Source organism: Schistocerca cancellata, chromosome 2 (assembly GCF_023864275.1).
Source record: "Schistocerca cancellata isolate TAMUIC-IGC-003103 chromosome 2, iqSchCanc2.1, whole genome shotgun sequence".
NCBI lineage: Eukaryota > Metazoa > Arthropoda > Insecta > Orthoptera > Acrididae > Schistocerca > Schistocerca cancellata.
Window position 1 is genome coordinate 215,143,401 of NC_064627.1, and position 26,314 is coordinate 215,169,714.

Genomic DNA, 26,314 nt, shown 5'->3' on the forward strand with positions numbered 1-26,314 from the left:
GTGGGATGTGTCAAACTAGTTTTATAGCCAAAAAATCGAATTTTATTTCTTTGCACCTTGGAACAAGCAGAAGTTACAACTACCAGAAAAAGCTGTTTCAAGCAAATATTTTTAGTTTTCGAGTTACTATGTGTTGAATTTTGACGCTACAGTGCACGTGGCTCAAAGAAATAACATTACATCCTCCTTTAGATTCACAAATTACGTCTTTGATTCTCCGTGTCTCACTACTACCCTGTGTAACTCTTGTTCTGAAATGTACCAAAAACCAAATTCTCCTACAAAGATTATGTACAGACAGGTATGTTTTAAGCAATTTCTGCCTTCAGTGGTTGTTATATATCTTCGAAATTCATACTGGAGGGAGTGGATGTAGAAACAGGATTTTTATACTTTACTATTCTAGGACACCTCGATATTATGCGAACAAAAAACAGTGAATATAGATATACCGTGGTCATAAGAGCACAGAAGAAGGTAGAGTAACCAGAGGGAAAAAGGTAGGATGTCAAGAAAAAGGATCTATAGAAAAAGTCTAAGGAGTTTGTTTCGAAACATTTTCGAAAACAAAACAATGTGAATTTTGTATTTTTAAATGCTTTCTTCCGCAACTTGCATTCTTCCTTATATAAGATATCTATATTATGAAAGTGAGCTCCTTGCTCCAGTTGTCACGAAACGGTCCAGTAAAGAGAACAAAATTTTAAAGATGAAACTTATGTATTTACAAAAAGCAGTCAAAAATTACATAATTAAGAGTACTTTAAGTACATGAATTTTTTCACTGGATTCTGTGCTAACTATTTTTATGGCTAAAAGATGTTTCACCCTTCTCCTGTTAATATCTTTAAAGATAAGGTACATCCAGTAATTCAACTACAGCCGTGAAACAGGAAAAATTTATAAGTTGTAGGTTCCTATTACTGCAATATTTTGCGCGGAATTGTTGTTGTTAATGACATGATATAAAGCGAGGTGGTGTTCCCAAAAATCTGCGGGGATAGGAATACGGGGAAAGACACTAATGAAAGTAAGGGACATGATACTGGAACCTGTGTTAAGACGTCAGAGATTAACTTCGATGATCCTAAATGGTATCGTATATGGAATACAGACAAAGTAATTGATCAGTTGAATACAGGCGCTACCATGATGCGAGATGAAGATGGTGGAACAAGAGGGGAAAAAAAGGAGACTATCATAAAACTGGCCACGTGAAATTTAAAATTATAGATATCTTGCATTATGTAAACAAAATTATCCGTAAGCCAAGGAAAAAATGAGGCAAGCAAATGATTATTTGGCTGTGGGAAATGTTTGTCAAGGTGCTACAAGATGAAAAGGAAGATTCAATCCCCATTTCCAAATTTACACAATCTTGGAAAGAAAAACGTCCACGTAATGACGAAATAACAGCACAACACGCAGAGATTATTTACATGCACTTTAAAGCAAACTGCAACATGCGCAGATAAGCGAGTGCAAAAAGTGCCGTCTGTTTAGACGCAGCACAAGGCACACATCACACGACTAACTTAACACAGTGGGAAAGCTATCATGGCATCGACTGCAAAAGAAAAATCGGTCATTGTTGCTTTCTTGTCCCGCCTGCAATTATGTTGTGGTTAGAACAATATTAAAAGAAGGAAACTGTCATTATGTTGGAAAGTGGTCGAGCTGACGAGGATAAGAAGAAAGAAATATGTAAGCTAGTTCAAAATATACCTTACGTACACTACAAACTGCGACAAGTCTTTTCTAACGCTCGAAATCATACGTCGAATCAGCCACTATTTTTAGGCTTGTCGGACAAAATACTAGTCACACCCTTCAAAGCGCGCACTGGCCGCTGTGGATCTCGACAGACTGAATTGAACCGCTAGAAGACGGTCATGCGGTCCTCCGTTTCTGACCTAAATCATGTCAGTGAGGTGGCGAGTACGTGCCAGTTTGGTTGGAATCAGCACAGTAACATGTGGAGACGTGACAGAATATCAGAAAGGCGCCATCGTGTTTGGACTTGCCTATGACCACACAGTGAATGAAGTTGACCAATTTCTTGGTACTTCAACTTAGACTGTCCAGTGTGTCTACATGGAACAATATACCAGACACAGCCATGTGACCAGGTGTCAAAACACTGGTCGTAGAAAAATATTAAACGACAGGCACAGGAGACAGGGACTGCTGCTGTCAGTGAGTGCTGGTTTATATCGACCAGTAAGCGAGCGAACATTGCGAAGTGAACTGCATACGATGAACATTTGTCGTCGGATACCTCGCAAGAGGCCATTTCTCATAGCGGCACATTAAGGTGGACTCACCAGTGGATCAAACAACACAGAAACTGGACAGTTGCTGACATGCGGCGTGTAGCACGGTCCGACTAGTTGAGATTTTGCCTCTTTCCATATAATGAAAGATAACAAATGTATCGAAGGCCAAATGAGGCGTTTAGCCCGTAGTGTGCGTAGAGTACAGTTCAGACCACAGGTGGTTCTATGATGTTTTTTTCAGTACCATCACTCGGACTCACTCATTTAGGTTAAATATAATCATAGAAAGGATGTATTTCAGATCGTTGAGTACAAATGTTGGTATTCATATTAGTAATATTAAAAAAACCACTTAGCATGTATAGCATGTCAGGAAATTCCCGTTATAGTCTTATACGACTTGTAGAGGGTAGTGAGTACATACACTACCGGCCATTAAAAATGCTGCGCCAAGAAGAAATGCAGATGAAAAACGGGTATTCATTGGACAAATACACTCGTGGAAATTGAAATAAGAACACCGTGAATTCATTGTCCCAGGAAGGGGAAACTTTATTGACACATTCCTGGGGTCAGATACATCACATGATCACACTGACAGAACCACAGGCACATAGACACAGGCAACAGAGCATGCACAATGTCGGCACTAGTACAGTGTATATCCACCTTTCGCAGCAATGCAGGCTGCTATTCTCCCATGGAGACGATCGTAGAGATGCTGGATGTAGTCCTGTGGAACGGCTTGCCATGCCATTTCCACCTGGCGCCTTAGTTGGACCAGCGTTCGTGCTGGACGTGCAGACCGCGTGAGACGACGCTTCATCCAGTCACAAACATGCTCAATGGGGGACAGATCCGGAGATCTTGCTGGCCAGGGTAGTTGACTTACACCTTCTAGAGCACGTTGGGTGGCACGGGATACATGTGGACGTGCATTGTCCTGTTGGAACAGCAAGTTCCCTTGCCGGTCTAGGAATGGTAGAACGATGGGTTCGATGACGGTTTGGATGTACCGTGCACCATTCAGTGTCCCCTCGACGATCACCAGTGGTGTACGGCCAGTGTAGGAGACCGCTCCCCACACCATGATGCCGGGTGTTGGCCTTGTGTGCCTCGGTCGTATGCAGTCCTGATTGTGGCGCTCACCTGCACGGCGCCAAACACGCATACGACCATCATTGGCACCAAGGCAGAAGCGACTCTCATCGCTGAAGACGACACGTCTCCATTCGTCCCTCCATTCACGCCTTTCGCGACACCACTGGAGGCGGGCTGCACGATGTTGGGGCGTGAGCGGAAGACGGCCTAACGGTGTGCGGGACCGTAGCCCAACTTCATGGAGGCGGTTGCGAATGGTCCTCGCCGATACCCCAGGAGCAACAGTGTCCCTAATTTGCTGGGAAGTGGCGGTGCGGTCCCCTACGGCACTGCGTAGGATCCTACGGTCTTGGCGTGCATCCGTGCGTCGCTGCGGTCCGGTCCCAGGTCGACGGGCACGTGCACCTTCCGCCGACCACTGGCGACAACATCGATGTACTGTGGAGACCTCACGCCCCACGTGTTGAGCAATTCGGCGGTACGTCCACCCGGCCTCCCGCATGCCCACTATACGCCCTCGCTCAAAGTCCGTCAACTGCACATACGGTTCACGTCCACGCTGTCGCGGCATGCTACCAGTGTTAAAGACTGCGATGGAGCTCCGTATGCCACGGCAAACTGGCTGACACTGAAGGCGGCGGTGCACAAATGCTGCGCAGCTAGCGCCATTCGACGGCCAACACCCCGGTTCCTGGTGTGTCCGCAGTGCAGTGCGTGTGATCATTGCTTGTACAGCCCTCTCGCAGTGTCCGGAGCAAGTATGGTGGGTCTGACACACCGGTGTCAATGTGTTCTTTTTTCCATTTCCAGGAGTATATATTATACTAGAACTGACATGTGATTACATTTTCACGCAATTTGGGTGCATAGATCCTGAGAAATCAGTACCCAGAACAACCACCTCCGGCCGTAATAACGGCCTTGATACGCCTGGGCATTGAGTCAAACATAGCTTTGATGTCGTGTACAGGTACAGCTGCCCATGCAGCTTCAACACGATACCACAGTTCATCAAGAGTAGTGACTGGCGTATTGTGACGAGCCAGTTGCTTGGCTACCATAGACCAGACATTTTAAATTTGTGAGAGATCTGGAAAATGTGTTGGTCAGGGCAGCAGTCGAACATTTTCTGTATCCAGAAAGACCCGTACAGGACCTGCAACACGCGGTCGTGCATTATCCTGCTGACATATAGGGTTTCGCAGGGATCGAATGAAGGGTAGAGCCACGGGTCGTAACACATCTGAAATGTAACGTCCACTGTTCAAAGTGCCGTCAAGTGCGAACAAGAGGTGACCGAGACGTGTAACCAATGGCACCCCATACCATCACGCCGGGGATACGCTAGTATGCCGATGACGAATACACGCTTCCAATGTGCATTCACCGCAATGTCGCCAAACACGGATGTGACCATCGTGATACTATAAACAGAACCTGGGTTCATCCGAGAAAATGACGTTTTGCCATTCGTGCACCCAGGTTCGTCGTTGAGTACACCATCGCACGCGCTCCTGTCTGTGATGCAGCGTCAAGGGTAACCGCAGCCATGATCTATGAGCTGGTAGTCCATGCTGCTACAAACGTCGTCGAACTGTTCGTGCAGATGGTTGTTGTCTTGCAAAGATGCCTGTCATCTCGACTGCTAGTGATACGAGGCCGTTGGGATCCAGCACGGCGTTCCGTATTACCCTCCTCAACCTAACGATTCCATATTCTGCTAACAGTCATTGGATCTCGACCAACGTGAGCAGCAATGTCGCGATATGATAAACCGCAATCGCGATAAGCTAAAATCCGACCTTTATCAAAGTCGGAAACGTGATGGTACGCATTTCTCCTCGTTACACGGGGCATCACAACCGATTCACCAGGCAACGCCGGTCAATTGCTGTTTGTGTATGAGAAATCGGTTGGAAACTTTCCTCATGTCAGCACTTTGTAGGTGACGCCACCGGTGCCAACCTTGTGTGAATGCTCTGGAAAGCTAATCACTTGCATATCACAGCATCTTCTTCCTGTCGGTTAAATTTCGCGTCTGTGGCTTGTCATCTTCGTGGTGTAGCACATTTAATGACCAGTAGTGTATTTTGAATAGGAACCCTTGTTCGGAAACGCATCGTTTCCGTGCTACAGTCGTCTGAAAACATGTTTGCTAGGTAGGTATGCAACAGGGTTATCATGGTGGAGGGTGATTACGTCCATCCTACCTCTCTGGCCTGGATCGAGTCTCATTCACGCGTCTGTGAATGTTAGAGCAACATGGTTTAGTACACGTCTGCAGAACACACCGACATGATCCTTCTGTACGGCGGAGCTCACTGTAATGGAAAGGCTGCTCATCGTTGTCCACAACGTCCGATTCCATTGCGCAAACTTTTCGCCACAATTACGCAACGGCTTCGAGAAAGGGGTATCTTCACCGTCAGTAGGTGTGCATGTGGTGCTCCAAGGAGATTTCTTTGGTTATCAATGACTGGAATTGTAAAATACATGATATACTGGGTCACATCTAGTAAATTACTTGTAAAAGTGGTCGCGTTATCAACATGTTTTCAAATGGTTGTAGCACGCAAACGGTACGTTTCCGGACTTGGGTTCCAATTCAGAATATTATCTACTCACTCTCCTGTACAAATCCTAAAATTATGTAACGGGAATTCCCGGACATCCTCTACTAAAGAAATATGATTACAATTTCGGTATCAGAGAAATCTACTCCTAAAAAAATATTGAATTTTCAACTATCAATCGTTTGAGATAAAATAAGTTTTCCGCAATTCGCGTCTAGCTTAGTTTCAAAAATGTGTGTGAAATCTTATGGGACTTAACTGCTAAGGTCATCAGTCCCTACGCTTACACACTACTTAAACTAAATTATCCTAAGGACAAATACACACACCCGTGCCCGAGGGAGGAATCGAACCTCCGCCGGGACCAGCCGCACAGTCCTTGACTGCAGCGCCCGAGACCGCTCGGCTAATCCCGCGCGGCTCTAGTTCAGTTTTTAGGTCACTGTACGTTCTCAGAATCATCAAATCTGTTACATTATTAACGGCAATTTTAGACTCTTGACTCTTCTCTGATAAATTTCTGCGGGCGCCTTTGCAACAGCCGCTGATTTATTTATACGAAGACATGGCTACGGTATCCTCTCAATATGAGCAGCCATTGCAGAGTTGATGCAAGGTTTATGTCTGCTGTATTACTACGAACACCGTCGCTACCGTGCGAAGACAGAAGGATGCATGACAAATTTCCTCTCATGGGCAATGGTAGGTTTTTCAACGGCTACTGCCTAAGTTGTGGCTACGCCCCCGCAGATTGCGATGAAACCGGAATGGCTGAGGGGACGGAACGGCTAACCCGAATTCCACGGACCGACGGCGCCAAAGTGGTCGTTGAAGCAGACAGCCACTGAACGCAATTTCCGGCATGCGGACAGGATCGTGGCATTACGAATGCCAACAGCGGGGTCCCAGCACCCTTTGTCTTCTCTGCTCGATGACGATCAGTTTGGAGAGGAGAGAGGTTAGAAGGGCGGGTAATGGTCACTAGCTCGAGTTCTTGTACGGGCCATGATGCAATAGACGTTGCCTTCGGTTTGATAGCAATATACGCAGCCGCAGCAGTGCTGGTCTGTGACAAGCAATTCTCTGTATTGATAACGAAGCCACGGAAGATATTATGCACGGGTCCTGGTTAATAAGGCAAACACGACTGGAAAAGCAGCGAGAGATCACTGAAATACAGTAAATACACAAACCGCCTGTGGCTTATCAACTGAAATAAATCCACTTCAAGATACGGATATAATCTGAAACTTCCTGGCAGATGAAAACTGTGTGCCGGACCCAGACTCGAACTCGGGACCTTTGCCTTTCGCGGCAAAGGTCCCGATTTCGAATTCGGTCTGGCACACAGTTTTAATCTGCCGGGAAGTTTCGTATCAGCGCACACTCCGCTGCAGAGTGAAAATCTCATTCTGATGGATATAATCCTCCAAAATACATACTGAGAAGAATAATAACTGAATGGTTACAGTAATTTGTATTTTGACACGTTTCTATTACGTCGCTTTCTTGTCGGTCTGTTTGGTAGGGGGAAGGATGGTCGTGAAAAAGTCTGGTAGCGTGTTGTATGGATAGTATCGGAATTCGTTTCAGGCGGAATGTTAGTGACCGGGACTAACTGAGCAGAGAGGGACAAAGAGATGGACAACGAGAGCGGGAGGAGTCGTGTCCAGTGTATGTGAAAAGCTGGTGTACATGAAAAAATTATTTAAATAAAAAAGTATAATCTTATGAAAATGCTTAAAACAAATTGAGAAATTTCACACAGACAAGACTAAAATGCAGAAAATAATTATTACATTTATTTAGAATTTGTTTTTAACACACTTTTAAACCAGACCAAAAAATATAAAATAATTTCTCCTGGCCCCGTACAGATTCCTAACACGATGAAGCATGTCTTGCAAATGTGCGCTTGTCAACTGTTAACACCTAGACAAAACTTGTAACTTTTATAGGTAGGTTGCATGCAGCAGAGATGATGAACTGTTGATGCAATAATTATGATTGCATGCGCCCCATGTATTTTGTTATAAATATTAAAATTACTGTCACAGGTATTAAAATTCACAAGTACAAATTTTGCAGGACTGGGATTAGGAATCTGTATTGGGCTAGGAGAAGTTATTTTATACTTTTTAGTTCGATTTAAAAACGTCTATTATAAATTTATTTTTATTTAAATAATTATTCAATGTAAAGAAACAGACGGACGAAGCAAGGCACCAGTGTAATCTTTAGGGACACAAAACAACATAAAGGACAACTTTAAATGCGATAAATATATAGGGACTTAATAAGGAATGCGTTCTCAGTGGAGAGACGAGGACAGAAGGCCTGCCAGTACCTATCGGCAGAGTGTGCACCCGCTAAAGAAAGGACATCGTCGGCACTTGGAAAAAGAGTGATATCTAAAAAGGTTTCTCACGGAAATAGGAGGAAACAAGACACGAATGCCAACTACCAAAAAACTTAAGGATTTTCACACTAATGCCGATAGATGTCACTAGCGGCACTACACGAAGACAGGACACCAAAGATGACTTAGAGGCGTTCTATTATTTCGGACGAAACGTAACGACCAACACGGTTGGACGAAGAAAATTGCATCTACTCCAAGCATGCCTCGATGGCTGACGTGGAAATATAGACCGAGCGAGGCTGCGCAGTCGTTAGCACACTGGACTCGCATTCGGGAGGGCGACGGTTCAAATCCCAGTCCGGCCATCCAGATTTAGCTTTTCCTTGATTTCCCTAAATCGCTTCAGGTCCATTACAGTCTGACAAACAAACGATACCAATAATAATAATAATGTATCCAAAAGGTAAACAAGGGGTGGAATAGAGGAAAAGAGAAAAGAAGTGCAATGACTGTAACTGATAGTCTTGTCCACAAACCGGAATTGAGCTGTGTATTTGACATGTGATCCTACGACACCGAAACTAAGTGCATTCAACCCACAATATGACAGTCGTGTTTACACTTCCACTGTGAGCGAAGTGTAGTGTTTTTCTGAAGTCCATAATGCCCATTTGGACAACGTACGGCTTTGTACCAGGTCGTAACACAACCGAAGTCTGAGTAGCGTTCGACGTACCGAAAATAGTAATTTCAAGGGATCAGATGTACCCCAGCGAGGCGAGTGTATTGTGGAACACGTGAAAAATGGGACTTAACAGCTGAGGTCATCACATCTGAGGACATCACATACATCCATGCCCGAGGCAGGATTCGAACCTGCGAACGTAGCGGTCGCGCAGTTCCAGTCTGTAGCGCCTAGAACCGCTCGGCCACAACGGCCGATTGTAACAAGTGGAACTGGCCTTAAGCGCTCGACCACATCAAAGATCTATGTTAGCAAGGCACTTATCTGCAAAACTAACGTGTAGTTCAAAAGCTGCAATTTCCCAGCGAAATGTGTCTAATGTTCAGCGTATTTTGAGTGTATGCAAAATGTGTCTAATGTTCAGCGTATTTTGAGTGTATGCAAACTATTTGGCAGTTATGTTTCTCGATAACGGCAGTGCAGAATGATTCGTCTTGAGGGGAAGCGTTGGTCGACACAATTGTGGTGTATCATTACGTAGTCTTCTTGGTTGTCGGGAACCCCAGAGCCGGTTTCCGGAAACCGATGGTAGCGGGCCCTGTATCTGATGAGCTGATCTGAAGTGTTTTGCACTTGAGACTTACTAGACGGATTAACGGCTAGTGACTTTGCTATGAAGATAAGCGTTTTCTAACATCGCCGCAATAAACTTACAAAAAGTCCCCGCAGGAAGCAGCAGTTTGCAGCGGAATACTGTCAGTGGGAGACGGAAAAGACCGATGAGAACGCTTCCATTCCGCTCCTAAGGCTGACTTGCTGAATGTTAAAACAAATTCGCGGAGGTTCAATGGAAACTTGAGGTTTGGTGCTTCTGTGGGATTTTTGAACTACTGACTTTGAACTGTTATTTTCTTCTGTCTTGTGGACATCATTTAGCTGACGTTGCTAGGAGCCAGGAGGAACAGTGTATTGACTGTCAGCAGTGTTCCCGTCTAGCAGTCTGATCTTGAAACCTTTCTGAATGGAATTAGATAGCTACAGGGCATTAAGTAGATTTTTGAGCTCTGACGGGTTTAAACTTATCTCGCAAGTCAAAACGAGGCTGGAGTCCCATCTTTAGCCTGTGCTGCATAACACTCCGGGTCTATTGACAAATGTTTCCTAGTTAATCTTCGGAGCAGTAGCTCATGAAAATTGCTTCGTGCGCATGAGCGAGATCGAGACGGAGATATGTTTCACAATCACAGAAACGTTGAGGAAAGAGATTTGTGATTAGAAGGGAAGCGGGACTCCTAGTGAGTGCAGATGTTATTTTTGATAGTCATACTGATGTTCGAATCTTCGTTGTTTACCGGATGGTTATTATTAACGCCCAGCAGGACACAGACGTACTGCAACCATGTATGTGACATTTTAGAGCTCGAATCAATTACGGCCCCTCTTCTTGGACGACAGTGGCAGTAGTCCTAGAGCTACGCCGGGGAAAGGGGGGGGGGGGGATGGCGCACTTATAAGATGCTGGCCTCGTGTTCAGGAGGACAGCAGTTCAAACACCCATCCGTCCACCCAGTTTCACGTTTTTAACTGTATCCCTAAACTGCTTGAGGCAAATGCCGAGGCAGGAAAGACACAGTCTGTATCCTCCGCCATCCTTCCTAACGCTTGTGTTCCATCTCTAATGACCGAGCTAGATGGCACAATGGCTAGCACATTGGACTCGCATTCGGGAGGACGACGGTTCAAACCCGCGTCCAGCCGTCCTGATTTAGGTTTTCCGTGATTTCTCTAAATCGCTTCGGGCAAATGCCGGGATGGTTCCTTTAAGAAGGACACGGCCGACTTCCTTCCCCATTCTTCACTAATCCAATGGGACCGATGACCTCGCTGTCTGGTTCCCTCCGCCCCCCCCCCCCTCCCAAATCAACTAACCATATCTAATAGCCTAGTCGTCGACGAGACGTTAAACCCTTTTTTCCCTTCCATCTCCCTCCCTCTTCAGCATTTGCACAGCTTTTTCTTGAGAATATGATCGACTCAAAATAGAGGTCTTGAACGACGTCACAGAAAACCTGACACATCACCATGAACTGCATCGATATACACTGTTTAATGTCGTGGAAGAGTATATGGTGCCTTAACATTTTTAATGGGTCTATTCGCTTTCAGAACATACATAGTTTGTATGCCAAATGTCTAGGGACATTGTTCCACACTGTTTTGCATTACCTTCGACGCAGTGTTGGGGAAATACGCTCTGTTATTTATTCTGCTTAACTTTTGGACGCTGGGTTGAGAAAACAAGCACGGCGGCACGCAACCACTACTTACAACAGGGTTGTCAAGCCCTGCGTCCCACCGACTTCTAAGCTTTAGTGTAAAAGTTGAGCGTCTTCTGCAAGTAACTGCTGTCAAATGGCTTACGTCATTATATTTTCGATTTCGGACACATCGAGGTCACATCACACGATCCCTTTTTTGTACCACGCGGGATCGTTAGACCACTTGAAACAGAAAATTTTATTCACACATATCAGGCATGCAGTCTAACTGAAGAATTGGTGAGGGCAGATGTCCTTGAGGAGGAAGCTAAGTGGAGCTGGCAGGCAAGTGGTACAGCATCCACATTATGAGCCAAAACAGTTTGAACACTTGCTCAATAGTTTGTTTGTCCGTCTTTGGAACGAAATACATCACTGAATCTCAGTATCAGGGATCCGACAGTTTGATGGCAGGTTTATGAAGGTAAGTGGCATTAGATGTCTGCGCAAAGATCATTTAATTCGTTTAAATAATGGGCCGCGGTCATGGCGCCCGATAGCGACCCGGATGGATTCCACAGGATTTACAGCATACGAATTTGGTCGCTGAGATATCAACGTGAGTCACTACAATGCTCTTCAAACTACTGTAGCACGGTGCTGGCTACAAGACACGGACAATTACACGCTGCTGAAAGATGGCATCGCCGTCGGGGAAGACTTAAAGTATGAAGGGATGCATGTGGTTCGCAGCCGTCAGCGTGCCTTCGATTACTACGACAGGTTCCATGCAATCGCAGGAGAATGCTCCCCATAGCACAGTACCGCTCCCATCAGCCTGCGTCTATGGCGCGCTGCACGTGTCGAGCGGTCGATGACGGCGTTTGTGGAGACGACCAGCAACCTAGTGTAGCAAAATATTATTCACCCGTAGAGACGATATGTTACCATTGATCGACGGTCGAATCCCGACAGACCTGTGCCCACTGCAATCGTATACTGATGATGTCGTTGGGTCAACTTGTGAACGTAGGGGTGGTCTACTGCGGAACTCTATGTTGAACAATGTACGATGAACGGTGTGCTCCAAAACACTTTTGCGTGCACCAGCGTAGAGGTCTTTCGGCAGAGATGCCATAGATCACCATCTATACTACTTTACAGAGCAGCCAAGCCTCCGAACCCCACGCTCTGCGAAGAGCCGGGACCGTCCAAACATTTAGCATTTAGTGATAGTTTCACTGTCCTCCTCCCTCTTTCCGAAGATGCTCAAGACAGTAGCACGTGAACATTCGACCAGTTCTGCAGATTTAGAGATACTCGTTCACACGCTCTGTGTGATAATAATCTGCCATGTATCTCAGAGGATTTCTCATTTGCAGTCCGTATCTTCGCTAGGCTAATCCCCCATCCGTGTCTGCTCGGCTTACATATTTTTGTTACCGTGTCACGTGCCCGCAACGCCAACATGCGGCATCCAACGTCACGGTGGGCAGTGGTGGTAATGTTTTGGCTTATCAGTGTATATTCAGACTTTAGTCTGCTCTCCTACAAATGGTCCAGAATCGCGCTTCCTGCAATATATCCTTAAAGCTCTGCAGGATAATGAAAACTACCGTGAAATTTACGCATTGTTATTTTAAGTGAAGCCAATCTTATTGCGAATAAAGGAAAAAAAAAGAAAATTATCGACGTACTTGCCCACGAACTTCGACGATACGTGTTCGTTCCTCGGTGCATACATTGCGTTTTTTCTGCGTTTTTCCCTTCCCTTAATATACTGTTCATTGCTAGGAAATTTTAAAATTAAAAAGTGTAAGTTTTACAGAATTACTGCTCGACTCTCTTTTTCTCCCAGTTTCTCGAACGCTGTCTTTCTCTTGTCATAAGCCATCACAGAGCGTTGAATGTTTCGCATAACAGAAGCAGCGAAAGCAGAGATATTCTCACTGATCATATTTCACTGTTGTCTACAGTAAAATTGGTTCTATTCTCTTGCTAAAAATCAAATAAGAAAATTAAAAAGACGGTTAACTGTTTTGTGAAATGATGTATCCAAAAGTAATAAATAAAATACGTCGCAGAAACATTTTAGGCGCCTTTAAGTGATGTTCAACAGCTGAGATGATCGTACATTAGTGAAGCAAGGAGACCACTCAGTGAAATTACATTAGAAAAATTTCTTCTGGTAAGATATGAAAATCTAAGATTTTAAGTTAAACACTGAACTGTAAATTTTCGATTGGCACCTCATTTTCTGTACGTGATTTCGACTATCATTCAAATGCGTGTCGAATGTTTCCGTAATCCATTTTATTTCTTACGTTTATACAATCATTTCACAAATAATTGATAGTGTCTTCCATTTTTCTATTGTTTTATTTTCAAGTTTTGTTTAGAAAGCACGAAGTACAATACATTTAAAAATCGATCAGTATTATATTATTATTAAGAGTATATGTCAGGACAAAGCAGTTTCAATTTATACTGTGATATATTTTTTGACTCGTTCATTTGCATAGCTAGCAGCAGTTGGTTGTGAAATATTTCAATTTTCCTTCGCATCATCACTAATTTACTCTGATTACTTTGAAGTATTCAAATCGTTCTTTCTTTCTCAAACGTAGACCTCACGCTGGTCAATTTGATACCTCATACGTTCATTTCCCACTCTTCGGTTGGCTATGAATATTCGGATGAAAATCCATTGTGTCACATCTACGGAGTCTTTTTTCCGCTGCGCTCAAACATTTAGCTAAAAATACATAAGTGGAAGAAGTACGACTGGAACCTAAGCACGCAGAAGTTGCCAGTGACCTCAGTGCATGTCTTATACTATTTGGCTTGTAGTTTCAGTCAGGAAGGGATTTCTTCGTAAGTTCATCTGCGAAGGATATAAATCACTGCCTGTTTCTCGGTAATCATTAGGTTGCAAGCCTGATATGTTCATAATTCCTGAATTTACAGGTATCTGACGATTCCATTTAGGCCGGAACGGGTTCTGTGTTATGACCTTTATTTCTTTAGGAAACTTAAGTGTAACGACGTAAATCCTTTGACAGGATTTTATGTACATAAACTAAAGTGGCGATTGAAAATTTGCACCAAGACCAGGAATCGAACCCGGGTCTCCTGCTTACTAGGCAGTAGCGGCAGCCACTAAGCCACCTTGGCAAAGCGGTTCACACAACTGCACCGATTACCCTGGCCCGCCTAACTCCTCGATCCAAATTGTAACTGCCGCCCCAATCTGTACAGGGTGTCCCAAAAAGAATGACCCGTTTTAAAATAGAATTATTTATTAGGAAGAAGGGCTTAACACCAACAAATTGCATACTAAATTACTCAGAAAAGACAGAAGTTTATAAAAACTGCCGCCCCAATCTGTACAGGGTGTCCCAAAAAGAATGACCCGTTTTAAAATAGAATTATTTATTAGGAAGAAGGGCTTAACACCAACAAATTGCATACTAAATTACTCAGAAAAGACAGAAGTTTATAAAAATCCATCATAAAGGTTCAATATGTCTTCCATTGGCTGCACGGACGACATCTAGACGATAGCCGAATTCATGCCAAACTGAGCGTAAGGTGTCTTCTGTCACTTAAGCTATAGCAGCTGATATTCTGGCTTTTAGTTCATCTGTGTCACGAGATAAAGGATGAACGTTAACACATTGTTTAATATATCCCAACAGGAAGAAATCACATGATGTTAAGTCAGGGTTCCTAGGAGGCCGAGAGTGTAAAGCCTGGTCTCGCGGTCCTGTACGCCCTATCCAACGTTGAGGCACGTTGGCACTGAGGAAACTGAGCACGTTGTTGTGCCAGTGCGGTCGTGCTCCATCTTGCTGATAGATGAAATTGTCAGAGTCAAGTTGTGGGAATAACCAGTTCCGTAGCTTTGCAAGATATGATCGTCCTGTTACGGTTTCTTCCTCAAAAAAAGAAGGGTCCATAAACCTTTCTTTGCTAAACGTGTGTGAAGTCCTTAGGTTAGTTAGATTTAACTAGTTCTAAGTTCTAGGGGACTAATGACCTCAGCAGTTGAGTCCCATAGTGCTCAGAGCCATTTGAACCATTTGAGCTAAACAGCACGAAAAACATTCACTTTTGGTGGATCACGTCCGTGTTCAATTGTTTCATGAGAATTTTCGAGCCCCCATATACGCACATTATGAAACGCCCGCTGAACTGCCATCACTGATTGAGTACGACTAAATTCAACAACACAATACGCCTTCTGTTGCGCGGACTCCATACTGCGCGGGACTGACTGCACCCTCCAGGTCAGCGCTCGCAGCGACATCTAGCGGATTTTTTCTGAAACTCTAGACCATGCCGATTACATCTAGCGCTGTTTCAGTTACCTAGTGACATTTGTGTCAATATTATTAAAAGTTAAAATCGGGTCACTCTTTTTGGGACACCCTGTACTTCAAAGTCCCTGTTGCACACGATCAGAATTACCGAGGCTCTTCATGTTTGTGGAATAGCACTTCAGCGTCGAACGTAAATGGGGGTCCTGCCTGAAACACCCAGGGTGTCGAGGTACTACTCCAGAACACGGAGTCCCCTCGCGGAGGGGGAATTTAAAGTAGACTCGGGCGGCAGATAGACTTTGGATCGAGGAAGGAGGCGTGCCAGGGTAACCCGTGCAGTTGTGTGAACTGCTGTGACGAGATGGCTTAGTAGCTAACGCACCTGCGCAGTAAGCAGGAGATGCGGGTTCGATTCCCAGCCTTCGCACAAATTTTCTCTCGCCGCTTCATTCTACATAAATAAAATCGAATCATCTGTATGAGACCAATAAAATCTCTGAAATTGTGTAATTCCTTTGACAAGAGTAATTTCATAGTAGCCCCCGACAAGTAGGCCGAAGGTCGTCGATAACGGTGGGTGGCAGGGTCCGGCCACTGTCTGTAACATGCAAAAGCTGGCACTTACGAGTTCGAAGATGAGCTCCTTCTCGTCGAGGTGCCTGAGCTCGTGGCGGGAGCGGCGCTGCGAGCGGCCGCCGGTGCTGCCGATGCAGCCGCCGGAGACGCCGACGGTGGTGCCGCTGCCCTCCTCGGACAGGAAGGTGGGCGTGCCGTCGATGGTGTTGACGATGGGCTTGAGCAGGCCGCCGCGCTCGAACTCGTGCGCCGAGATCTTGCGCACGGGCGTGGTGGCGCCCGAGCCGGCGCGCGACGGCGCCCCGTGCGACGGCGACGTCAGCGTCTCGGCGCTGCTCGGTGTGGGAGTCGCGTGCGCCACGAGCCACGCGTCCACCACCTGCCGCGTCGCCTTCCTATTACCAGACCAAAGGCGGGCGCGCCTTCACCTCTGCTGCCTCGCCAGCTAAGAACCCGTGCCTAGTGGTGCGACACCGAGGCCGCCACACACCGACGATTCAGCAGGCCAAATGTCCTCGCGCCCGACCCTACCTCTCCTTGCGTCAGGAACCTCGGATGGCCTGACGAGGTTCGGCCGGTCCGATTGGTTTTTCGGCAAGGCCACAATCCGCCGAACAGAGCGACGGTAGTCCATTTGATCCGTGTAGGAACCAGCAGTTGACCTTGAAAGTACGTAAATGTAACGTATTGCCCATAAATAGGCGAAGAAATCTACTGCTGTTGGTTCATATCATTCGTGACAAATCACTAGAAATAGTTCTTTCTTTCGCTTACGCCATAGTCCCGCAGCGATCGCAGGGTCAGCGTGGTTACAACGGATTTTGAAGTGTTAGTTTTAGGGATGGCCGGATGCCCTTCCTGCCGCCACCCCGTAACCTCCCCCCCCCCCCTCCCCCAGGACGGAATCAGTACATCCCAACTGTCTGCGTCTAGTATAAATCGTGAAATAGTGCATAAGTGGTTCAAATGTCTGCGACGTGTGTAACTGAGGCGGAACGTGGGGACCAGCCCGGTATGCACTTATCGGGATGTGGAAAACCGCCTAAAAACCAAATCCAGACTGGCTGGCACACCGGCCCTTGTCGTTAATCCGCCGGACGGATTCGATCCGGGGCCGGCGCGCCTACCCGAGTCCAGGAAGCAGCGCGTTAGCGCTCTCGGCTACCCTGGCGGGTAAATCATTAGAAAGAGTAACTATGGCAAAATACCCAGGACTAACCATCCGGAGCGACCTAAGAGGAATGACTATATAAAAAAAGTTCTATGAAAGGGAAATGTAGTTCTTCCACGAAAAAGTGGTTTACAAAATACTTGTTCGACCGGTTCTTCAGTAGTGTTCATCAGTCTAGTCCCCTTACCAGATTGGATTAGTATGAGAGAGAGAGAGAGGAGAGACCCAACAAAGAGCGGCGCATTTCGGCACGGAATCGTTTACTCAGCGCGAGGTTCTCACAGAGATGGTCAACGATCTCCAGAGGCAAACGCTACAAGGAGAGGTGTTCTGCAACTCACAGATGTTTACCATTTAAATTCCAAGAGAATGTGAGTAGGATGGGATGGCCGTTTCAGTCGCTCAGCAAGGACATAAACATACTAATTAACTGAGATCATAAACAACCACTATGCAATCGAAGATTGCCTCAAGACTGTCAAGGTTCAGAAGACGTCACACTATTTTACAACAACGAGCAAGCTATGGAGTCTCACGGTTCCGATTTCAGCCCCTTGCATTTGGAAACAGTTTAATTTTCGCGTAATTTAATCAAAATTTCACAATAATGTCCACTGTAGAGTTCTATGCAGTTGTGTTAAGTTCTCTAAGCTTCAGAGCACAAAGTCCTTGAGCTGGGTTTAAACCCCTACATCTTTATAACAGCTTAATTGTCGTGTTATTTCACAACAACGCCCCAAGGCAATGACGCTATAAAGCTTATAGCTCTACACTAGACATGCCGAGGTTTGAACCCAAGGCCTTGGGGCTCCAGAGCTTAAGCGCTGTTATGAAATACTGTGACGTCATGGGACCTTGGGCAGTCGTATGGCAAATGAGCTGCTGACAGCCTTCGACTGCGTAGTGGCCGTTAATGGCTTCGGTTAATTAGGATGCTTATGACCTTGGAAAGCGGCTGGAAAGGTCAACCCACCCTACTAATATATTCTGGTAAGATTAGACAACACATTACTTGCTTACATGTACGTCACGTGAAATGGTAACGATGAGGAAATTAGAGCTGAAACGGAGCTTCGCTGACAGTCTGTCTTCCCACACGCCTTTCGCAAATGGGGCATGAAAAAGGTGGGAGGGGTGTGGGGTGTGGCGGCAAAAAATAGTGAAGCCAAAGTACCATCCGCCGCACACCATATTTTGTCTTGCCAAGTACAGATACAAATGTAGCACACAGCAAGGTCTGGAACGGCGCGAGTAAATTTGGCCTTCTGGATCGTTCGTGTACAGCAGCTAGTAGAACACGTTGACTTATTGAAAGAGCCACAGCTGCCTAACACAGACGGAATGTCTGTTAATAACGATTACATTTCATTATGTTCAGGGTGGTATTTTACTTTTATTCACATTTTCAGAATAACAACCTATTTCATTATAATCAGGCGAGCACAGTACTACAGCGCAACTCATATAAACCTGAATTAATTTAATACAACATTTGAACCAGTACTGGAACACATTTGCAATTTTGGGATATGGTGATCAACAACTGGAAGATTAAATACATACATACAGACATACATACATACATACAAAATCCCTACAGCAAGTGTTATACACCGAAAGTGTACAATATTTTACCAGCCACATGATTTATACTTCTAGTAGTTTTTCAACAAATCCCAATCCTGCCAGTACGTTATGAAGGATATTAAGGTCGATAGGGCCACACTTCTAAAACAGGCCTGTACAAAAATAGATATATGTTGTTTTCCTTTCAGCGTATAATATCTTATTGTTGTTTAGAGACTCAGTATTTGTTCTGCTGTCGACCGGCATTTAGGAATCCTCCTTGATATCTTCCCGGTTTATGCTAAACTTATTATATTCTACCTGTTTTAAAGTTGGATAGCAACAGAATCTTGTACGTTGCCGAAAGTAATGAGATACCACGATAACATTCATTTCTGTAGTGTTGGCCTTCTTACGCAGAGGATTAATCAACGCTAATTTCTAGTCATCTTCTGGTTCTTCTTTTTCCCATATGTTTCCTTTGGTTTTACGTAAAACGTCTATTGCTTCTTTATGTACAAGCTTCCAGAATTCTGCTATTACAGAGTCTTCTCTATTAGCTTTGTTGTTCTTTTGTCAGTGACTGTTGTTTTTTATCTCATTGCAACCTAGTGCAGGAGACTTTGATCCTTCGATTTTTTAACTTCTAACTGGATTAATTCGTATTCACTAATTTAGAAAGTATTCAATAAGGATTTCACAACTTTCTTCATTTGGCGTTCTTATGACTATCTTTCTTTTCAAAACAGAGGAGGTGGGAATTTCGTATGGTTCTTAAAATTTCAGTGTATTCATAGGTCTAAAAGCGTTGATATTTATGGCGTATCTCATTCAGTAGTTCATTTTTCACACTTCCGCTTCTCATTGCCTATTTACTTCGCTATATTCCCTCGTTTTTTGATATAGACATTATTATTATTATTATTATTATTATTGTTTAGCATCTAACAGTTATATAAGGAGTTGAATTTCCGCCAGACTTTATCCGCTTCGCTTTCGACACCACATTGTAGTTTTCGGAATTTAGGTCTACCATGACGGTAAGAGGCAAAGTTTCAACGTGTGTAACTGACGTCAGCATGTGGTGCAAATAATCTTCAGAAATGGGAAAGTAAAATTCTGTTCACTGATAACGTATTTTTGGAAATGTCTCCAGTGAGCACAATAACAACGTCTACTGAACATACACCAATATCTCGATAAAAGGCTTCTCTCTGCTTTTTCTAATACCTCCAGATCCTGTTAGCGACTTTTCACCAAGCACCTCGAAAGCGCCTGCTTATGTTTACAAACGAGGTACGGCGGCTGAAACCAGATGAGAAAGCATGTCGCTACCAGTTTTCTGCGAAATGCTGCTACCATCAATAACTGTGAGACACACCTTACAGTTTCCAAGGAAACAATTTGTAATTTATATGGGTAATAAGTAGGTACATGGTTCAGACTGGACAAACTGTTTAACATCATGGAACAACTGAGACAATCTCCAACTGAACGGGTGTTACTGATTATATGCGACATAAATGAGCAAATTTCCGTTACAGAAAAATGATTACAGGTTTCTGAGATTGCTGGAACTATAAACTTCATCTTAGCTGTGCCATTTGCACCAGGCCCAATATACGGAAAACGTAATACGAAACATTTCACGGTTTTAGACAGGAAGAGACGCACATTTGCATTGCGACCGCCGTGCTCGTCGACTGCGACGCTATTTGATTTCTTCTTCTACCAATACGTTAGAGATAAGATTCACGCAAGTAAAGTCTGAGATCTCCATGAGATGCACACCCAAATTGCAAGAAGTTCGAGTCCACTACTCGCAGTATGTTGCAGCAGGTGTGAATTTAGGTGAGAATTTTTCGAACAAACTTGACGAGATGTGATAGTCACTTAGGACACCCAATGAGTATATCGTTGTTCTGCACTTTACGAGCCGGCCAAAGTGGCCGTGCGTTTAAAGGCGCTGCAGTCTGGAACCGCAAGACCGCTACGGTCGCAGGTTCGAATCCTGCCTCGGGCATGGATGTTTGTGATGATGTCCTTAGGTTAGTTACGTTTAACTAGTTCTATGTTCAAGGGGACTAATGACCTCAGAAGTTGAGTCCCATAGTGCTCAGAGCCATTTGAACCATTTGCACTTTACGAGGAACTAATAAACGATTTGCGAAACATCATTGTATTCTCCACATACTATTATTCACAGAAGATAGCTTTACTCATCATTCCAAGACTATGTTTAGCTTCTTCAGTGAATCTTTCTTATATTAAGTGATGGACTCATATTTCATGCATTCTGCAGGTGACAAAAGAATAACTAACTTTACCGCAAAAGAAATTCTTTGCACTAGGTGAAGAATAAAGCAGAAATTGGAACCTTATTTGAAACCGTTTTAAACAAACAATAATAATTTGATACAGGAAACTAATCAATTCAATTGAGCTGAAATTTAAAGCTTTACCGCCACTTTAAGCAAGATTTCCTTCCAGTCAGAAAGCGAAAGGCACATGTACGGCTCCTTTTAATAGAGGATACACCGTCAATTTTCGTATCGATTTTTCCAGTTTTCACAGCACACTAATTATTTCGTTTCTTTGCAGTTCCATCTAGGACGCTGCGTTACTCCATTCTTACAACACTGTCCAACTGTTGTTTGTTTACAGAACTGCTGCGACATGCGCTGCCACTATTTCACCTAATGCCAGTTGGCTTTCGTCTCGGGATCTTTGGCCGACTTTTGTTTAATGACTTCTGTTGACGTTTCGCTAGCACGAGAGGCTGCATTCTCAAAGATCCCCTCTCCATTGCTGGTGGCGGATTGGAGATGAGACTGCGATTCTCCCCATGTTACATGCAAAACGATCGTTCGTTGCAGCACGGCAGTCCAGTATCAGTTTACCATGACGATTTCTTCTTTCTTACTAAAACTGTTGCCGTATTTATGGATTTCGGTGGCTTATCTGAACAAGTTGTAGTGATAGCTCCTCTCCACAGCGAGAACCTGCGTGTAGGCTAATTTTGTAACGTGGTTGTTCTAAGACAGCGGGTGCTCTGCCACGGCCGATTTCTCCACTTGTCACAACCTGCAGTACCGTTGATGTTTGATGATTCTGGTATTTATGCATCGTTTAGTCATTTCAACACACACTTTTCTACACTTTGTTTATCTGACGGAGCGAAATGTGTATGTTACTGCTGTTTACTTCCTCAGTTGTGTCTTGACATAGCTCTTCAGCGATTTCGAGGGCTTAGCTTTAAGTTGCCTTGTGGTTATGTTCAAACTATCGCTAGCTCACATAAACTTCGTGACACAGTACCGCAATAAAAGGAAGGGGCGTTTGACACAGGTAACGTCATGCCAAAAATGGAATGCATGTCTAATGTCACACGCTTTTCGTGAGCAGTTCCCTTAACCATGAGGCTTTCTGACGCCTCCAGGCCCGATTCTAAATTTCACAGTCAATGTTGTTTCCTCCAGTTACTTTCGAACACTGTCACCAAAGGTTTCCCCAGAGAACAAAGTGACTGACAGCTAGTTGTTAATAAGACAGCTACCATAGCAAATAACAAACCAGAGCATGAGTCACACCTTCTGTGCTGTGCACAGTCGCCAACTGCCAACCCGATTTTGACTTTGCTATTCTAACCGAGATGTAGTACCTGTGAGGGAGTGGATTTTGTATAGGACTCTGGCTTACGTGGCACAGGTATCAAATGAAATCACTGAAGTGTAGTGGTCGGTGGCCCCTAACAAAAAATTATTGATGGTGCAATGATATGAAATGATATTAGCGAACATCATTCAGAAAATTGTAATGTAATGAATATGTTATGACTGATGATATTTCATATCATTGCTCATTCATTAGTTTCATTCTCATTGATTCCAGATAATTTATTTCAATGAATTTCATTCACTTGACACAAAACATACTCCATCAAAATGTGGGGTACTGTTATGGTGACACGTAGGCATTGTAGGCATTGGTGTTTCTTCTTGACGAGAGAGGCAGACGCGAGTTAACGAAAGTACTGTGTATTTCGCATAGGAGCCATGTTACAAAGATGGAAGATAAGGATACGTATAGAAACACCAGCGGAAAAATGCTCCTATCGGATCACAATATACGCTAATACGCTCTTGTTTTACTGAAATGTGGGGTACCAGCTGCCTCATTCTACCTTCCTCGGCACCTTTAAATATTCTCCCAAAAATTTTGAGATGCAAACATATTCAAACTATTTTTTACGTGCAACTCACATCTCACTCCCACAAACTCAACTAACTGTAACTCGCTCACACTTCATCCTGTCCTACTACTACTACTACTGTCTCCTCTCACTGTCAGTGTTTCTCTATTATTGCCACTATCTCATCCATTTCTTCCCATTTCTGCTATCTGTTCACTGTCGCTATCTTCTCTTACTCCTTGTCACTGTCATACACAGATTCTCACTCATTATCAATGGCTCTCACTCACTTTCACATTCTCCTTCTCTTTATTCTTCTCCTGCTGGCACTGTCTTTTCAGTCTGTTCCTAACACTGTTCCGCCACAGTCAACTACTTTCCACGGCCTCTGTGTCCCTCTCGTTCTCTCACACTAGTCATTGTCTCCTTCGTTCTTCCTGTACCACAGCCACTGTCTACTATCTTCCAGTATTCATTAGTTTTCCGTTTCTTTCCCACTGTCACTGTCTCCGATGTCTCTCAGCATAAAAAAGCGCGACTACGTTGGCATGCCAAAATTTTTGGGAAAATTTTCAAAGGTGCTGAGGAAGACAGAATGAGGCAAATGGTATCCCATCTTCCAGTCACAGTCTTTAAAAACTGGAACATATTAGCCTTTTTTTTGCGCTCCGATAGGAGCATTTTTCGGCTGGTTCCCTTCTTTCCCCTGTTACAGCAGAGCATGTCACTCATATGAAAAGAACCTTATGGGTAGGTAGGATGTTAGTAGTTTAATTAAGTGAAATTGAAATGAAAGCTAACTTTACACCTCAGAACGGACTTAACGTGGACAAAAATTTTGCATGTGCTTCAGTACTACAGAACCCTTCCGATGGTAACGGAAGCACTTTACAGTATACTTCTCCGTGCTACGTCAGTTTATAAACTACGTTTTCGCCTTACGTCGCATATTATGTGCGTTTTTACGCGCACAAATAGGGTAACTTTGAAATTCTGTACTTCGGAAACGGATAAAAATATCAAGAAAATTTTCACAGTTTTTCGATGTAGGGATTTACGAATATATCGAAAAAATTTCAGTCATTTGCTGTGCGTAGGCGTCTTGGAAACCGCGGCTTGGTTTTGCTAGCCAAAAACCACGTTTTTCAGCTTTTCTCGTGTATCGCCTATGAACTAACAGGTGCCTCCATAAGCTTCTTAAGGCAGACCACATATACTGAGGTGCAAAAGTCATGGGATACCTGCTAAACATCGTGACGGACCACCCTTTCCTAGATGTAGTGCTGCAATTCGATGCGGTATGGATCCCACAAATCGTTGGAAGTCCCCTGCAGGAATATTGAGCCATGCTGCGTCTACAGCCATCCATACTGCGTTGTCCGCGGTGAGAGGTAATGCCTGAAATTTGCTATTCTCGGCACACTCTTGACACTCTGGATCTCGGAATACTGAATTTCCTAACGATTTCCGAAATGGATTGTCCCGTGCGTCTAGATCCAACTACCACTCCGCGTTCAAAGTCTATTAATTTCCGTCGTGCAGCCATAATCACGCCGGTCAACGTTTCACATGAATCACCTGAGTAAAAATGAGACCTGTGCCAATGCACTGCCCTTCTAAACATTGCGTACGGATATTACAGCCGTCTGTATATGTGAATGTCGCTGTCATATGACTCGTCACCTCAAAAGAACCAGCCGATCTGCTCCATTGGTCTAAGCTGGAGGAAGTAGGTACTGTAGGTTAGTTATAGTTACATGATTTCGGGTATTCAAACGGCAGGGGAACGGCGGGTAGTATGGGCCAGCGCGTGGTATGGGCCAGTTGGTATTTCAGCTATTCACTACTAGCTAGCAGCAAGGTACACAGTGTAATCTTTGCTGCCAGCGCCATTTCGCCATGTGCAGAGAGTTGGATTCCCAGTGTCGCACCGTCTGTGAGTGCTAATTGTCTGTTTGTGCTCCTACGAGTTGTTGCCTCGAATACTTTTTAACATCTCTCCATCATTACAGGTAAGAATATGCTTATGAAACTAGAGCTGTTATTTAATTTACTCTATTAATATAAGACAGTGACAATTGCATTTCGTTTGTTCTAACAATGTTGCACTTACTACGCTGTTTTCATAATCAGTCGGGTAGTATGGGTCATGCGACATTCGGGTGGTATGGGCCACGGAACTCATTTCCTTTTTTTTTAATATAAAAAAGAGATACTGTGCTACATTTAAGAAAACAACTCTCTCGGCTTGCTTCCCAGGCACCTACAATCACTTCTGGAGAGACCACCACTTCCTCCAATGCACTACACTGAAGTGTACAGTCTGATTTTGCAAGTGTTTTAAAAGAGGTGTCGCCTTTGCCCTTCTGCAGCAAAAAGAGGTTGATATGTCGGAAAAGAAAGGCACAGAGAAGCAAAATATTGACATCAATACAATAAAAAATATATGCTGACTGACAAAGTATCTGAAGAGGAAAAGGAAAAAGCACAACAGAAAAATAGATAAATGAAATTTTCAAAACAAGAACAAACGATGATCAATAAGAAGAAGAAAAATGAACAAATCAAAATTTTTCGTAATGGCACTCCTACAGCAAGCACTTCTCAAGACGTTGTAGATGTAAAATGTACTGTGCACGGAGAAAGTTATGAGGAAAACTGGATTCAGTGGAACAAGTGTGAAGGCTGGGCAGATGAGCTCTGTGCGGACATTGACGACTTACTTTTTTACTTTTGTGTAATCTCTGGAAGCTAAATAAATCATAGGGTAAATGAACTATAATATGTTATACATTGTGTATAGTATAAACAATAAAAACTTTTATTTAAAACAATGTTTTTAATTTATAAACATAATCATATTGGTGTGGCCCATACTACCTGTCAATTTTTAAAATGCCCAAAATGTAAGGTTAATTATGATTACATTTTCTGTTATGTTCCCTTCATAAGCTGCTAATTGTATTTTTATTACTTAGAGGAAAGAATAATCATCTTAGGGTTGAAGCTCTTTCCTTCCATGTTTGCTTTAACAATATGTATGTTTTTGGATAGGGTCCACCTTTAGGAAAACACAAGTTTGTTTTTTAACCCAAACATGTTTCAGTGCAGTTGCAGCATGTTCAGTGGCCTTTTATTTTCCATCTGTTAAAGATAGTGTTCTTTGTTGTTTGGATACATGTAGCTATTAGTTTTTAAATCGTATTACAGATATTTGAAAAAAAAAACACAT

The 26,314-nt window shown here is 43.9% G+C and overlaps 1 protein-coding gene across 4 annotated transcripts in view; it reads right to left on the reverse strand.

Annotated features, from left to right (window-relative positions):
* The window catches only part of LOC126161543 (dual 3',5'-cyclic-AMP and -GMP phosphodiesterase 11), a 386,751-nt gene that overhangs the window by 100,426 nt on the left and 260,011 nt on the right, over positions 1-26,314 (reverse strand). For 3 of the 4 annotated variants that reach the window (XM_049917471.1, XM_049917470.1, XM_049917469.1), the window contains one exon: positions 16,203-16,548. In XM_049917471.1, coding sequence (XP_049773428.1) covers positions 16,203-16,548 — 346 coding nt within the window. The remainder of the gene's footprint in view (positions 1-16,202; positions 16,549-26,314) is intronic. The other variant, XM_049917472.1, reaches the window with a different exon arrangement.